This window comes from Coregonus clupeaformis, chromosome 13 (assembly GCF_020615455.1).
Source record: "Coregonus clupeaformis isolate EN_2021a chromosome 13, ASM2061545v1, whole genome shotgun sequence".
Classification (NCBI taxonomy): Eukaryota; Metazoa; Chordata; class Actinopteri; order Salmoniformes; family Salmonidae; genus Coregonus; species Coregonus clupeaformis.
Window position 1 is genome coordinate 37,156,923 of NC_059204.1, and position 15,964 is coordinate 37,172,886.

Here is a 15,964-nt window from a genome sequence, read left to right on the forward strand (position 1 = left end):
CCTCACGAACTCGTACGACACCCCTTGAAAGGCGAAACGCAGAAACTTCCTGTGACGCGGCTGTACCGGCACATGAAAGTACGCGTCCTTTAGGTCTATGCTCGTACAAAAGTCTCCCTTCTGGAAACATTCCAGTAGACGTTTTGTCGTTAGCATTCAGAAGGGCCGTTTGGCTACGCTCTCGTTGAGAATTCGTAAATCCAATATTGGCCTCATTCCCCCCGTCTTTTTGGGCACCAGGAAGTAGGGCGAATATAGCCCTCTGTTCCTTTGCTCCCAGGGACTCTGCAACGAGAGCGGCTACTTTTTCTGGTGTTTTCATCACCGTCTCCACCACCCTCCTGAATGGGGGAGGGGTCCGATGAAATTGGATGGCATAACCCTTCTCCAGCGTCCGGTCTAGCCAGAGGGAGAGGGTATATCTTCGTCGCCACTCCCAATAATGCTGAGAAAGCGGAAGAGCGCGAAGCTGTGGTGCATTCAGTAGGAAGGACCTGTATTCCAACGGCCCTCGCCGCCACTGTTCCCCAACACTGAAGTGGTGGAACAGCCTAAGGCGGGCCCCCCAAGAAAGGGAGAGGAAACATGAGTTCTGAGAGAAACGGGGGCGCCGATACGTTGGTTATACTCGTAACCTCGTTATCCTGGCCCTCCATGAACACAGCACGGGTCTGAACTACACTGACTAAGGCGCTAGCCTGAGTCAGAGCGCCGTCCCCGAATAGCGATTGCGTCATCATTCCATTACCTGGCTGTGACTGCAGTCTGCTATGTGAGACCTCCACTACAGCACTCCTATAAGTCTGTGGTGTGAGGTCTCTATGAGGTAAAACAAGGTGGCGCCCTGTTACCTTTCTTACACCCGCCTCATGTGTGTGCTCAGCTACGCACCCCTGGTGGGCTGAGCTACACTCAGAGTGGTGAGAGAGAGAGAGAGAGAGAGAGAGAGAGAGAGAGTGGAGGAACTCTAATGTTCTCGGATGTATCATGGAAAAGGGGCTCTTTTGTGATAAAGTCAATTGGAGCCAACTCTTTATTAAACACATCAACAAAAACAGTTCCCTCCGTACCCTCAACAGAAGGGTGGGGGGAATAGTGGGCACAGTCGGACCAGGCGCTGTGCCATCTCCCATTCTCACCCCCTCGCCATGTCATAGGCGCCGTCTCTTTTGGCCACCCTTCGGGTGCTTCCAGGATGACGCTCTGATGACCTCTCTTGTTGGTTGAAACCTCTGGCTCTGCAGGAGGGGCAGGGCCCACTTCCTTGCTGCTGGAGGTCGCCGCACGGCGCCGGGCACGACGCCTCGCAGTAGACCACGGTCTACTTGAGGCGGTGGAGCTCGACGGTCTCTTAGACGCAGGGCCAAGCCTCCCTGCAAGTGGCAGGTATCCAGCCAGCTGCTTCTTCTCCTCGTCGAGCTTGACGAAACGCTCCGTCACATCTTTGACGGCGACCACAAAAAGGCTGTCATTGACAACCAAAGGTGTCGTTCCGCGACCACCGAGGTGGCCATGGATCTCCCCGCACAAACAGCCGACGCCTGCGTTAAGTGAAGAATAGCGCCAGAAATTCTGGACGCCTCTTCCACATCCTCCTCTGTGAGCTCAGACTTACCCGTGGTTAGACAGGACAGAGAGGCTGCTAGGAGGGCAATATTATTTACCGCTGCTACGGCCTGGGCTCCCAACATGTAGGACTTCTCAACCAGCTGCGCTGTGAATCGGTCCTTCTGTGTAGGCAGAGTGGCTTTATTCGACGAGGGCCAGGGACTCGAACCCGGCACGAGGTACGCAGCCAAGGTGCTCTCGAGTCTGGGGATTCCCTTGGAAAAGCCCTGCTGTCTCCCCTCCACTCTGGTGAATGGGAGGTACGCCTTAGCTGGCGAACGCGTTGCCAAGGGTGCCTCCCATGAGCCCTCCACATATTTACTGAGCGAGGGCATGGTCGGTGCCAAAGGCTCCACCACCCTCCTAGGCCTAGAATAAGGGCCGCCCTCCATCACATCCACTTCCGTGTTGGAGGGAATGGGGGGCAGTTTAATCTGGAGGCGCTCAGAATTTTCAGAGCTCGTGTCGTCATCGCCCAGGGATGAGAACGACCTCGCTCTTTCCAATGGAAAGGGGGTCTTAAAAGTGTGGGTCAATGAGACGGACTGTTCCACTGGAATATCCATCTCTTCCCCAATATCCCTGTCATCTCCCGAATCAGCGCCCTCAGATGACGCATCAGAAGCTGAGGCTAACACCGATAGCACATCCTCGAGAGGAATATCCTCCCTAAAAAATGCCTAACGCTGCTTCCTCTCCTTCAAAGAAAGGAGGGCGCAGCTGGCACATAGTAGGGGATCCATGAGGCCGTCCCTGGCGTGCTGTGACCCTAAACACACAAAACATAAGTCGTGGGAGTCGACAGCCGCCATGGAGGAACAGCAACATTGAGCTCTGAAAAGAGCTTTTGGGGGTGGAAAATCTCCTGGTGTGCTCATTGTAGGACAACGTCGATGACCTGAAAAATCGACTGCGTTTTCTTCGTCCTGAGTCTTCGTCTTCTATCGGCTTCTTCAGTCTAGTCCAGTCGCTGAAGATTACGGGAGGCTGATTGAGGGGAAGCGTCCCCTCTTATAGGGACACCTGTACTCCTATTAGGTGCAGGTGTGTGCATAATTTTGTCTCAGGCTGTTCGCTGCCTAGGCAGCGGGGTAAACCAATAGGAGCAGAGCTCCCCTATGGGGAGGAGCTCCACGATATAGAACAAGCTGTTCTATATTTGGTGTAGTATTTGGAATACTGTTATTAATGTCTGTTCAGACAGGAGTAACTAAAAACTTAATTTGGGCAAAAATATTTCAATTTATCAGGGGGTGCACCCCAGCACCCCTACTTCCCGCGGCTATGCCCACCAGTCACCTCTCGAGTGCTGGAGCAACAATGAGCAAAGCATGCCTTTTCTCAGCTCATTCACTCACACACACATAGTACACACAGTATAGAAACATAGTCAGACACACTTTTGGCGAGAGAAAGTGCGGCCTTGGGATGTAAGCGGTAGCTTGGCTCTGCGGCAGCGGTAAACAAAGGCCTCTCCACTGCAGGCGAGAGGAGAGAGTAGGAGAGAGAAGGGAGCATAGAGGAAGAGAGAAAAGGAGGGAGGGCGTCTGGAGGAGGACCTGAGGAGGGGTCAGGTCAACTGTGGGGGAGGGGAGGCACCACCACACCATAGACCACTCCAACTCCTCGGCTGCCAGACAAGAGCTAATTGTACTGAGGGCATAGATCGCCCTCCTCAATAAAGCTCAATTTCCATTCTTCCCCTGGACGTGTGACTGGGAGAAAGAAACCCAGTCTACTTGATAATTTAATGAACTGAAAAAGTGTGCTAAAGAGAGTTGACTTGAAGAGAACTTGACATGATCTTTAGCAACGAACAGAAGGCCAAATATGAATGGGAAGCAGGATCTTCTTTGTGACTAGATTCATTGAAGCCTCAAATGGCACTATATCCAGTGAAGGTAATGGTATATTACTGAATTACTTCAAATACAGACTGTCTGACAGGGCTGGTTAAAGGGAGCCCTATTCTATTATATTCATATAGGCTACCATGCCCACAATTCCTTATATTGACACAATGTGTCTGGACTTTGACCATTGTTCTGGGTGCAGGCATTTGACCTTTGAGGTTAGCCAATGAGAGGCCTCGTGCTGTGGGTGGACAAGAGGGCCAGTAAGCTTCTTCTTGCTGACAACAAGCTCTCTTCACTATCTGTTCTCTTCCTTTAGTGGAGAGACAGGATGTAAGCTTTACTTTATAAACTCAACATTCATTTTCCACAGAGCAGGAATGACACTACATTAATTAGACTTCTGTTAGAACTTCTCTCAGTGTAGCTTAAAGGGTCAGGAGACATTTTAACTGCAAAAACGATTTAACCATTGTAGTAGGCCTAAATAGTAACAGCCAACGTGACGATTTCCTCCTCATATTTTCCAACTGAGTTGCAGAGACAGTATTTTTCAATCTTATTGTGGAACATAATGTTGTTGTTTAGTTGGGCACCAGAGACATCCGTCACGAGAACCACACACACCACACACACACACACACACACACACACACACACACACACACACAGGTAGATGGGGATCACTTAGGCAGCACAGTGAACAATACACTGGTCTAAGAGTGTTGTCAGGTTACCTTGCAACCATTGGTTAGAGTGGATTTTCCCATAGACATGAAACAGAAAATTTGAGACCGTACACCTCGATGTGGAATATCTGTTAAAAGGTACACCTCAGACTAGAGACAATTCTGCAGTTCTGCTAAATAAACACATTTATCTTATTAGGTAACATTTGAATAAGAGCACATTTTCTATAGAAAGATAAAAAGCTGGAGTAGCGTTGTACCATTCTAAAGACCCCACACATGTAACAGAGTTAGATTTACAGATCGATAGATATTCCATTCAGTCCTGTAATGATAGGTTAATAACAGGTCTGTGTTAGGTGGAGGATGGAACTCATGGACTCATATAGACGGGAGCCTGGTGGGGGATGGGGTAGCCTGACTAGCCTCAGATCCCACCTGTTAGTCTGAAAATGGAGATAAACAACACCATGGAAACACTTTAGTGCCTTGAGGAGATGAGTGACAGCCAATATGAACCAAGTCACCAGAGAGCAGCCAGAGAGACACCAGAACACCTGTCTGACACAGGGGACAAACTCCTACTGTTCCACTTGTTTCCTCAAGATTCAGCAGAAATAACCGTCTTGTACTCTCATAAACATTGGATGACAGTCTTACTTTGATGTCTTTGCCAATGACAGCATTGCCTCTCTGCAGGAGAATTGTGCAAGACTTCTTTCCCAGGGAAACAGAACTTACACTATGAAGAGGTAATATCAGATTTCTCAAAGATAAAACAATCAGTCATCTGTGGTAATAGAAGCCCCCTTCAGATTTACATGACTCTTGGCAGATTCTATTGTCACCTATTATGTGCCATTATCCTTTGGTCCCCTCAGAACTGTTCAGCAGTTTTGAAAGGCATCTGCCGTCTGTGGTCATGGTGGGCATATGACCCACATAGATTCTGAATCTGCCCACAGAAGCCCACACAAACTGCACTATTCCCATCTGGTATCATGTGCTGGCTTTTGTCTTCACAATTGTAAATCAAACCATGATCAATGCTCCATTTTCAAGAGCAAAATAAATGTTTAAGTGTTTAATTGTGTCTATATGAGTGTTTGTTTGATGGTTCTCTTCCAAAACAATACATTCAGTTTAGTCAGAAAATCATAATGTAAAAAAATTAAAATACATGTCTTTGTAACTGGAAGAGGTACAAGAACTCATCAGTACACAATATTATCACCATCAAGCAGACAAGACCATGTGACAAGGAGGCTTTGTTGTGTTTTGTCTTTTCGCCTATAGCCTCATCTGTCCTTATCTGCTGGCCCCATGCGGTCCATGGTAGCATTAATAAAATGTGGGCCTAAATGTTAACAAACGGCTGTGACGTGATGCCACATATTAAGCAGCCAGGTAATAACATGAATATGCCACAAATCACCACAGCCCACCACCATTGTGGCAAGATGGATGGAGGCACAGTGACGCGTGGTGCAGGGAGGGAGGAAGGGTCACATGTGCCACGGGGCTTTGTGGTGGGGCTGGGCGCCCATCGCCGTGGGGGACTGTCAGAGACAATGGCCCACTGCGCTGACCCCTCCGTCATCGCTGGCTGACCCCACAGGGAGGGGGAGGGGCTTGGGGAATGGCTGGCTGCTGCCACTAATCCTCTGTCCTTATGTTGTGTTAGGTTAGTCCCCGTCTGGCTTGCCCCAGCGACAGCCTCAGCTCCCCAACAACACACAGTACAACACAGCCTGGCCTTGCCAACACACACACACACACACACACACACACACCTTACAAAGCTCAGAAATGGCTCGGAATCTTAAGTGTGTGAACAGTATAGAAGAAAAGTCACACAATATTATAAGAGCTGCAGTGTGACAACCTACAACAGGCAAACAGCTCTATTCTGGGAGCCATTTCTCAAATGCCTGATACTAGAGAGACAGAGATTTTTGCATGTTATCTCCTTTTTTAAATGCACAGTATACATACAGCAGTGTCGGAAATTATTGACACCCTTGATAAAGATGAGCAACAATGACTTTATAAAATGAATAATATGAACACTGCTTTTTTGTACGCTCAGAAAATCCAGAGCGACTTACAGTTAGTGAGTGCATACATTTTTCATACTGGCCCCCTGTGGGAAACGAACCCTTAACCCTGGCGTTGCAAGCGCCATGCTCTACCAACTGAGCTACAGGGGACTAATCCAAGACATGCTAACCTCCCCTGTTATTGGCAATGGTGAGAGGTTAGCATATCTTGGCGGTATGATCTTTGACCATCTGTAACTTTCTCATTCATCATTAACCACGAATAATTCTGGATTATCAGTAGTCTTGGTAGCATCCACATTAATGTAAGTGTTTAGAAACATATTCTATTCTTATTTACAATAAAAGTGACTCCAAAATGACACAATACATTATTTACCATTCATTTCTATTGGGCACAGAATTATCTGAAACACTGCAAATGCATCCAACAAGTTTGTAGAGTGACAAGCTTGACATAGTTATTACGTGCTAGGAATATGGGACCAAATACTACACTTTTGGCTACTTTATTTCTAAGAATCTTTAGGGCTGTCAATAATTTTGACCCCTACCTTTGAGAATTTTTTTTATTACTTGTTAAACAAAATATCTTTCTCTGAGCAATTGTATTAGTATAAAATAATATTTCAAAAAAAATTTGAGTGCACAATATAGCTCAGTATTTTAATTATTTATTTTCTACAGTCATAATTGCTCATTTTTATCAAGCGTATCAATAATTTCGGACTCCACTGTACTGCCGTCTCAAGAAATACAACACAATAGCACAATTTAGAGATTGCAATTGCATCAAGGCCCTGAATCATTTGTAGCCTCATCACATCAATTCGAAGATTATTATTGAGTGTTTTGGGTTTCACGTTGACATGAGTCAGTTAGAACAGCACGGGGGCAGGCTAATGCGTGTCTTCTCCTGAGTTACATTTGAAACCAAACATGCATTATTATCTAACCAGGCAATTCCCATATAACTTAGAGTAGGAGTTTGAGCTGGTGTTGCATCATTCTCTAAATCTAAATGGTCCCTGCTAATGGACTTTCTGTTACAGAGTGCAACACATAATTATTTAAGATGAAACTGAATTCAATTGAGAAACACAAAATGCTGCAAATACATTATTGTGTAAACATATTGTATATAGAATTCTTCTAACAAGAATGAGGAAGGCACTGTTCCTTATTCCACTTCAGTAATAATAACAAAAAATACTCAAGTCTGTTACTATGCAATTACAAAGCTATTGCAGTGTTACTACACAGGTATAGAAGCAACTATATGTAAAATGTTACCCAAATATAATATATCCGATCTGGAAATCGAATTATGTCATGGTCCTTGAAGTGCTCACTTCAAGGAAGGAAGGAAAAAAGAAAGAAAGGAAGGAAAAAAGGAAGTGGTAGGAAGGAAGGAAGTTAGTTTGAACAGGGCAAAGGAACCCCTTGTACTTTGCCATGTCATGCAAATCCTCCTTCCCTATTACACAAATACTGCAGACCTCAGAATTACCAGACGCAGAGCAACACTATATCCTCAACATGTTTAAGAACAGCTCAAAGGCTGCCTGCTGGGGTAAAACGACCATGATTTCCACACCATGCCACACCGACTGCTGGATTGGACCGTTTGCTTTCCCAATACAAAAAGAGGAAACGTGTGGATAATGCTGCAATGACTTGCTTGTGTTTCTTCTCTGGTGATGGCCATATTCTCCCCAGTCGGTCTCCTCCTAGGCCTTAGACAGACACAGCAGTTGCCATGTCATAAGAAGCAGCCCAGCTGATTGGCTTTGATCCCCCCCTTCTTCCCTGCTCTCCCCTCTCAGCACAGCCTCTTTGCACGTCATTTGATTTCCTTATTTAACAACCAAGCCTGAAAATGCGTAGGAAGAAAGACATCTAAATATAGGCACAGCTACAATAGCTCACACAACGAGCAGAGCAGCAAAACTCTTTCCAACACCATGAGAAGACAAAACAGATATGATGCATTTCTATCTGCTGATCATTAGGTAGGCTCAGGGATGGATTATCTGCACAGATAACATGGTGATGCATTAATCCAAAAGACTCACGGAAGAAAATGTATATCAAGAGACACTACGCAAGCAAGATTCAAATGAGGAGTCAGAAGTCTGGTTGTTGTGACCAATATAATATAATCTTTATCTTGTTATGTCTATATAGGCTAGGCTACATACAGTGCATTCAGAAAGTATTCATAACCCTTGTCTTATTCCACATTTTGTTGTGTTACAGCCTGAATTCAAAATGGAATAAATATTTTTTTGCCTACACACAATACCCCATAATGATGAAGTGAAAACATGATTTTAGACATTTTTGAAAATGTATTGAAAATGAAATACATTTAAAAAAAGTATATATAATTTACATAAGTATTCACACCCAAGTCAATACATGTTAGAATCACCTTAGGCAGCGATTACAGCTGTGAGACTTTCTGTGTAAATCTAAGAGCTTTGCAAACCTGGATTGTGCAATATTTTGCACATTATTCTTTTAAAAAAATATTAAAGCTCTGTCAAGTTGGTTGTTGATCATTGCTAGACAGCCATTGCCATAGATTCCCAAGCCGATTCAAGTCAAAACTGTAACTAGGCCACTCAGGAACATTCAATTTCGTCTTGGTAAGCAACTCCATTGTAAATTTGCCCTTGGGTTTTAGGTTATTGTCCTGCTGAAAGGTGAATTTGTCTCTCAGTGTCTGTTGGAAAGCAGACAACCAGGTTTTCCCTCTAGGATTTTGCCTGTGCTTAGCTTCTTTCTGTTTCTTTTTATCTTACAAAAAAACTCCCTAGTCCTTGCCGATGACAAGCATACGCATAACATGATGCAGCCACCAACATGCTTGAAAATATGGAGAGTGGTACTCAGTGATGTGTTGTGTTGGATTTGCCCAAAACATAACGCTTTGTATTCAGGACATAAAGTCAATTTCTTTGCCACATTCTTTGCAGTTTTACTTTAGTGCCTTATTGCAAACAGGATGCATGTTTTGGAATATTTTTATTCTAACAGGCTTCCTTCTTTTCACTCTGTCATTTAGGTTAGTATTGTGGTGTAACTACAATGTTGTTGATCCATCCTCAGTTCTCCTGTCACAGCCATTAAACTCTGTAACTGTTTAAAAGTCACCATTGGCCTCATTGTGAAATCCCTGAGTGGTTTCCTTCCTCTCCGGCAACTGAGTTACGAAGGACGCCTGTATCTTTGTAGTGACTGGGTGTATTGATACACCATCCAAAGTGTAATTAATAACTTCACCATGCTCAAAAGGGATATTCAATGTCTGCTTTTATTTTGTATTTTTACCCATCTACCAATAGGTGCCGTTCTTTGCGAGGCATTGTAAAACCTCCTTGGTCTTTGTGGTTGAATCTGTGTCTGAAATTCACTGCTCGACTAAGGGACCTTACAGATAATTGTATGTGTGGGGTACAGAGATGAGGTAGTAATTCAAAAATCATGTTAAACACTATTATTGCACAGAGTGAGTCCATGCAACTTATTATGCAAATGTTTACTCCTGAACTCCATAACAAAGGGGTTGAATACTTTTTGACTCATGACATTTCAGCTTTTCATTTGCTATTGAAAAAAAAAAAAAAATCTAAAAACATAATTCCACTTTCATATTATGGGGCATTGTGTGTGTGTAGGCCAGTGACACAAAACCTCAATTTAATCAATTTTTAATTCAGGCGTAACAAAATGTGGAAAAAGTCAAGGGGTGTGAACACTTTCTGAAGGCACTGTATAACCTGTAAGCAAAAAAACTATGTTCAAGCTCTTTTAGAGTAACCTTCCCTGCACATACAGTATTTAATCTGTCCCTAGAGGCTGTTAGGTATAAAATTATTATTGGGAGTGGATATCATCTAATGTCATTCATTGCCAAAGTGTAACAGACATACTGATTCACAGCCACAGAGAGACAATGACAGGGAGACATGACAAAAACAGGCCAACATGGAGACAGAAAGACAGACAGAGGGGGTGTGTGAGAGATGTCACGAGTCAGACAGAGATTAGTGTGTGAAAACTGAAGCACCACCTTGCGGTACTCCACTTGGAGAGCAAAGCACCATTATCTTTTCTCCAGCAAGGCACACTGTAAAAAAACAGCCATGGATGGAGTGCCATAATAAAGCTCTTTCAGTAAGAATATAATGCGAGTTCAAGCCTCTCTTGATTGCGCTCAAGTGCGGGTCTCTGGGAGAGACGCCCCTGTTTTGCACCACAACTGTGACAGACACTTTAACCCATCGCTATTCACTTCTCTCATTCATCACACAAATTAACTGAGCAGTTAGGCCATTTAGCTGGATTGACAATTGATATTTTCCACTCTGCTGTTATACACAGGACTCATGGGAACACTTGTGGACCCCTATGGGAGTGTCAAGCTGTCAAGCCTGTCAGATTTCTGCCAGTTAGGATTTCATGGCCAAGCCCAAGACAGATCTGGGCGACTTGTGGTTAACAGCTCTCTCTGTTCCAATTGTCACTATAATCTTCTCATACAAACAGATGGGGGTGATTCAACCCAGATGGTTAGGGCTTTTGTACCTGTGAAATATATGACTAAAACTAGCGCTTAAGTTTGGTGCTGTAATACTCCCCATATTCTTTCCAGCAATCCCACATTTGACTGGTTCAGGGGGTGTGTGAAGATGGTATCAGGGTATATGTACGGCCTGGAGAAACGCAGCTTCTGAATGACCATTTCTGGTTGAATGTCTACAAGGCCGACCATAACGATCCAAAGGATTCCTTTTTTGCAGTTTTCCTCAGTGATGGACATCCTGAACTAACAGTAAACACCAGTGTGAAGGAAGAAGTGAAAGTGGCAGTTTGAGTGGTTGCAGTGATAGGCGTACTGTAGAGTGGGCATAGATCACCCACTCATTGCTTTATATTTCTGACACTCACTTGAAGTCTTTCTTTGTCCTGAAACAGGTTTACCATAACTAGTGTTTCAGTCCAATGACCACTCAAGAAGTCCGAACCTTTTCACAACTCAGATGTTGAAAATGTATGAAATGTAAAGAAAATGCACTCTTCAAAAACCCCTGAAGGGAAGAGTAATAGCATGTGCTTTCCTCAAATACAAACATAAACCTGAAAAGCTCATTCAAATGTGAAGAGCATGAAAGCATATCAATATTTTCATTTCATTTGCATAAAGAGTAGGTTATTGATACATCTTTGTGGATGTTGGTGACTGAATGCAGGCTGGACAAATGGCATGACAATGCATGACAGATGAGAATAATATACTGAACAAAAAATATAAACGCAACATGTTAATTGTTGGTTCAAATGTTCATGAGCTGAAATAAAAAATCCCAGAAATGTTCCACATGCACAAAAAGCTTATTTCTCTCAAATGTTGTGCACAAATTTGTTTACATCCCTGTTAGTGAGCATTTCTCGTTTACCAAGATAATCCATCCACCTGACAGGTGTGGCATATCAAGAAGCTGATTAAACAGCATGATCATTACACAGGTTCACCTTGTGCTGGGGACAATAAAAGGCCACTCTAAAATGTGCAGTTTTGTCACACAACACAATGCCACAGATGTCTCAAGTTGAGGGAGCGTGCAATTGGAATGCTGACTGCAGGAATGTCCACCAGAGCTGTTGCCAGAGAACTGAATGTTCATTTCTCTACTATAAGCCACCTCCAACGTCGTTTTAGAGAAGTTGGCAGTACGTCCAACCGGCCTCACAACCGCAGACCACGCCAGCCCAGGACCTCCACATCCAGCTTCTTCACCTGCAGGATCGTCTGAGACCAGCCACCCGGACAGCTGATGAAACTGAGGAGTATTTCTGTCTGTAATAAAGCCCTTTTGTGGGGAAAAACGAATTCTGATTGGCTGGGCCTGGCTCCCCAGTGGGTGGGCCTGGCTCCCAAGTGGTTGGACCTATGCCCTCCCAGGCCCAACCATGGCTGCGCCCCTGCCCAGTCATGTGAAATCCATAGATTAGGGCCTAATGAATTTCCTTAAATGAACTGTAACTCAGTAAAATCGTTGAAATTGTTGCGTTTATATTTTTGTTCAGCATATACATACATATACATACACACACACTGAGTGTACAAAACATTAGGAACACCAGCTCTGTCCATGACAGACTGACTAGGTGAAAGCTATGATCCCTTAAGGTCACTTGTTAAATCCACTACAATCAGTGTAGATAAAGGGGAGGAGACCGGTTAAAGAAGGATTTTTAAGCCTTAAGACATGGATTGTGTATGTGCGCCATTCAGTTGGTGAATGGGCAAGACGAAATACACTGCTCAAAAAAATAAAGGGAACACTTAAACAACACAATGTAACTCCAAGTCAATCACACTTCTGTGAAATCAAACTGTCCACTTAGGAAGCAACACTGATTAACAATAAATGTCACATGCTGTTGTGCAAATGGAATAGACAACAGGTGGAAATAATAGGCAATTAGCAAGACACCCCCAATAAAGAAGTGGTTCTGCAGGTGGTGACCACAGACCACTTCTCAGTTCCTATGCTTCCTGGCTGATGTTTTGGTCACTTTTGAATGCTGCCGGTGCTTTCACTCTAGTGGTAGCATGAGACGGAGTCTACAACCCACACAAGTGGCTCAGGTAGTGCAGCTCATCCAGGATGGCACATCAATGCGAGCTGTGGTGAGAAGGTTTGCTGTGTCTGTCAGCATAGTGTCCAGAGCATGGAGGCGCTACCAGGAGACAGGCCAGTACATCAGACGTGGAGGAGGCCGTAGGAGGGCAACAACCCAGCAGCAGGACCGCTACCTCCGCCTTTGTGCAAGGAGGAGCAGGAGGAGCACTGCCAGAGCCCTGCAAAATGACCTCCAGCAGGCCACAAATGTGCATGTGTCTGCTCAAACGGTCAGAAACAGACTCCATGAGGGTGGTATGAGGGCCCGACATCCACAGGTGGGGGTTGTGCTTACAGCCCAACACCGTGCAGGACGTTTGGCATTTGCCAGAGAACACCAAGATTGGCAAATTCGCCACTGGCGCCCTGTGCTCTTCACAGATGAAAGCAGGTTCACACTGAGCACATGTGACAGACGTGACAGAGTCTGGAGACGCCGTGGAGAACGTTCTGCTGCCTGCATCATCCTCCAGCATGACCGGTTTGGCGGTGGGTCAGTCATGGTGTGGGGTGGCATTTCTTTGGGGGCCGCACAGCCCTCCATGTGCTCGCCAGAGGTAGCCTGACTGCCATTAGGTACCGAGATGAGATCCTCAGACCCCTTGTGAGACCATATGCTGGTGCGGTTGGCCCTGGGTTCCTCCTAATGCAAGACAGTGCTAGACCTCATGTGGCTGGAGTGTGTCAGCAGTTCCTGCAAGAGGAAGGCATTGATGCTATGGACTGGCCCGCCCGTTCCCCAGACCTGAATCCAATTGAGCACATCTGGGACATCATGTCTCGCTCCATCCACCAACGCCACGTTGCACCACAGACTGTCCAGGAGTTGGCGGATGCTTTAGTCCAGGTCTGGGAGGAGATCCCTCAGGAGACCATCCGCCACCTCATCAGGAGCATGCCCAGGCGTTGTAGGGAGGTCATACAGGCACGTGGAGGCCACACACACTACTGAGCCTCATTTTGACTTGTTTTAAGGACATTACATCAAAGTTGGATCAGCCTGTAGTGTGGTTTTCCACTTTAATTTTGAGGGTGACTCCAAATCCAGACCTCCATGGGTTGATACATTTGATTTCCATTGATAATTTTTGTGTGATTTTGTTGTCAGCACATTCAACTATGTAAAGAAAAAAGTATTTAATAAGATTATTTCATTCATTCAGATCTAGGATGTGTTGTTTAAGTGTTCCCTTTATTTTTTTGAGCAGTGTATGTAAGTGCCTTTGAACGGGGCACCGGTTTGAGTGTGTCAAGAATGGCAACGCTGCTGTTTTACGCTCAACAGTTCAGTGTGTATCAAGAATGGTCCACCACCCAAAGGACATCCAGACAACTTGACACAACTGTGGGAAGCATTGGAGTCAACAAGGGCTAGCATCCTTGTGAAACGCTTTCAACCCATGTCCCGACGAATTAAGGCTGTTCTGAGGGCAACATGGGGTTAAACTCAATATTAGGAAGGTGTTCCTAATGTTTTGTACACGCAGTGTATATGCTCATGACCATGATATTGCTCTATAATAGGCTACAATTTCCCTATTATATTATTACTTTGATATAATATTTTCCAAGTGAACACTACCATTTTATAGGCCTAAAGACTGGAGCCTATATGTAGGCCATCACCCTTTGCGCAATTTAAACACTGGTTCATCAGAATTGTTCGCACACGCTACTCAACTCATCCCCTACACGACTGAAATGATTTGGTTCACACAGCCAGGTGCAGGGAACGCATTAAAGATATATTGCCCTTAATTGACTCAAAATTATACTCAGGGGAATTATCAAGATTATTGGCATGAGGGGCATTTACCATTGCCGAGAAATGCTCTGCTATTTCATTTTGCATTTCGTTTTGTCCCCGAACTTGGCTTGTCTGATGCAGAAATGCGGAATCGTGAACATGAACAGAATTAAAATGTTTGGAATTTGGCCCGTTTGATTTCATCAGCACGCAATACATTGCTGCAAAATATCCGTGGTTTCCAGCCAAATATTTCACCTCGAGAAAGAGGTCACAGTAACCAGATCAACGTCAGTGACAATGTCTATTTATAGCTATATCAATAGTAACCAATAATGTGGGAAGTCACCGTGCATGTCTAAATGTAGGCCTATTCTTTAAATAATCATGTATAGCATCGCGCAATACAGCAAACAACTGCAATGTATTGTGCAAAACATGAGGAAACTGATGGAGCGCCTAGCTTAGCCACCAAAGAAATGCAGCCCAGGCAGACATACGTATACCTTCCCAGTTTGGACCGCAGTATTTATGCGTTTAAGAGTTAATTACCTCTAAAGTACGTATCTCTTGCTGTGTGAGGTCGTTGGACGCAGCGCATTTGGTCCGGAGCCCCTGTAAACTGGAGATGGATATTTCAATCATGTTCTGGATGAGTTCGCATTGGTGTAGTGCGGCCATCGCTGCGCCACCGCCACTATCCCTCTCCGACTGCTCATCACTCTCGACCATCTTTCCACCTTTATCAGACACACTATCCATTCCTCGGCATTGGGCACGGCTTTAGGGGGTAGATGCACTGTAAATGTTAAAATGCACATGCACCAGCGACGCAATATTATGGAACTTAACAAATGTCCCAAAATTCAGCAGGAAAAGCTCAAAATTCGGATATTGAAATACAAATGTTCGATATCAATATCCTGGTCCAAAGCAATCCAAAGTCCAACAGCGCTCGGGTTCTGTATTCTCCTTGGCGAGAGACTCTCTCTCCCTGCTGACAGCTCTCGCGTAGGCTTTTATCGTCTGTCAGCTGTTGGAGACATCATGGACCCGTTGCAGTTTGGGAAATGAAGTCCATTAATATGGCTGGGCATCCGCTTAATAAATACGTCAGTTTGGACATATTGTCCTGACTAAACGTCGCTGGTTCTTTAGCCTGTTTGAGAGGACCAACAAAAATATTTTCTTATAAATAAAGGCTTGCCAACAAATTATCCTCCCCCACACACACAAAAACTCAACTTGAGCTGAAATATATTGCTCCAGAGAATAAGAAGGGATGATGCCGAGACCCACTGCTGTATACTAC

The 15,964-nt window shown here is 44.7% G+C and overlaps 1 protein-coding gene across 4 annotated transcripts in view; it reads right to left on the bottom strand.

Moving 5' to 3' along the window:
- The window catches only part of LOC121578982 (kinase suppressor of Ras 1-like), a 55,762-nt gene extending 40,074 nt beyond the window's left edge, over positions 1 to 15,688 (bottom strand). For 3 of the 4 annotated variants that reach the window (XM_045224355.1, XM_045224354.1, XM_045224352.1), the window contains exon 1: positions 15,205 to 15,688. In XM_045224355.1, coding sequence (XP_045080290.1) covers positions 15,205 to 15,414 — 210 coding nt within the window. In that variant the 5' untranslated portion in view covers positions 15,415 to 15,688. The remainder of the gene's footprint in view (positions 1 to 15,204) is intronic. The other variant, XM_045224353.1, reaches the window with a different exon arrangement.
- Between the last annotated feature and the right edge of the window lie 276 nt (positions 15,689 to 15,964).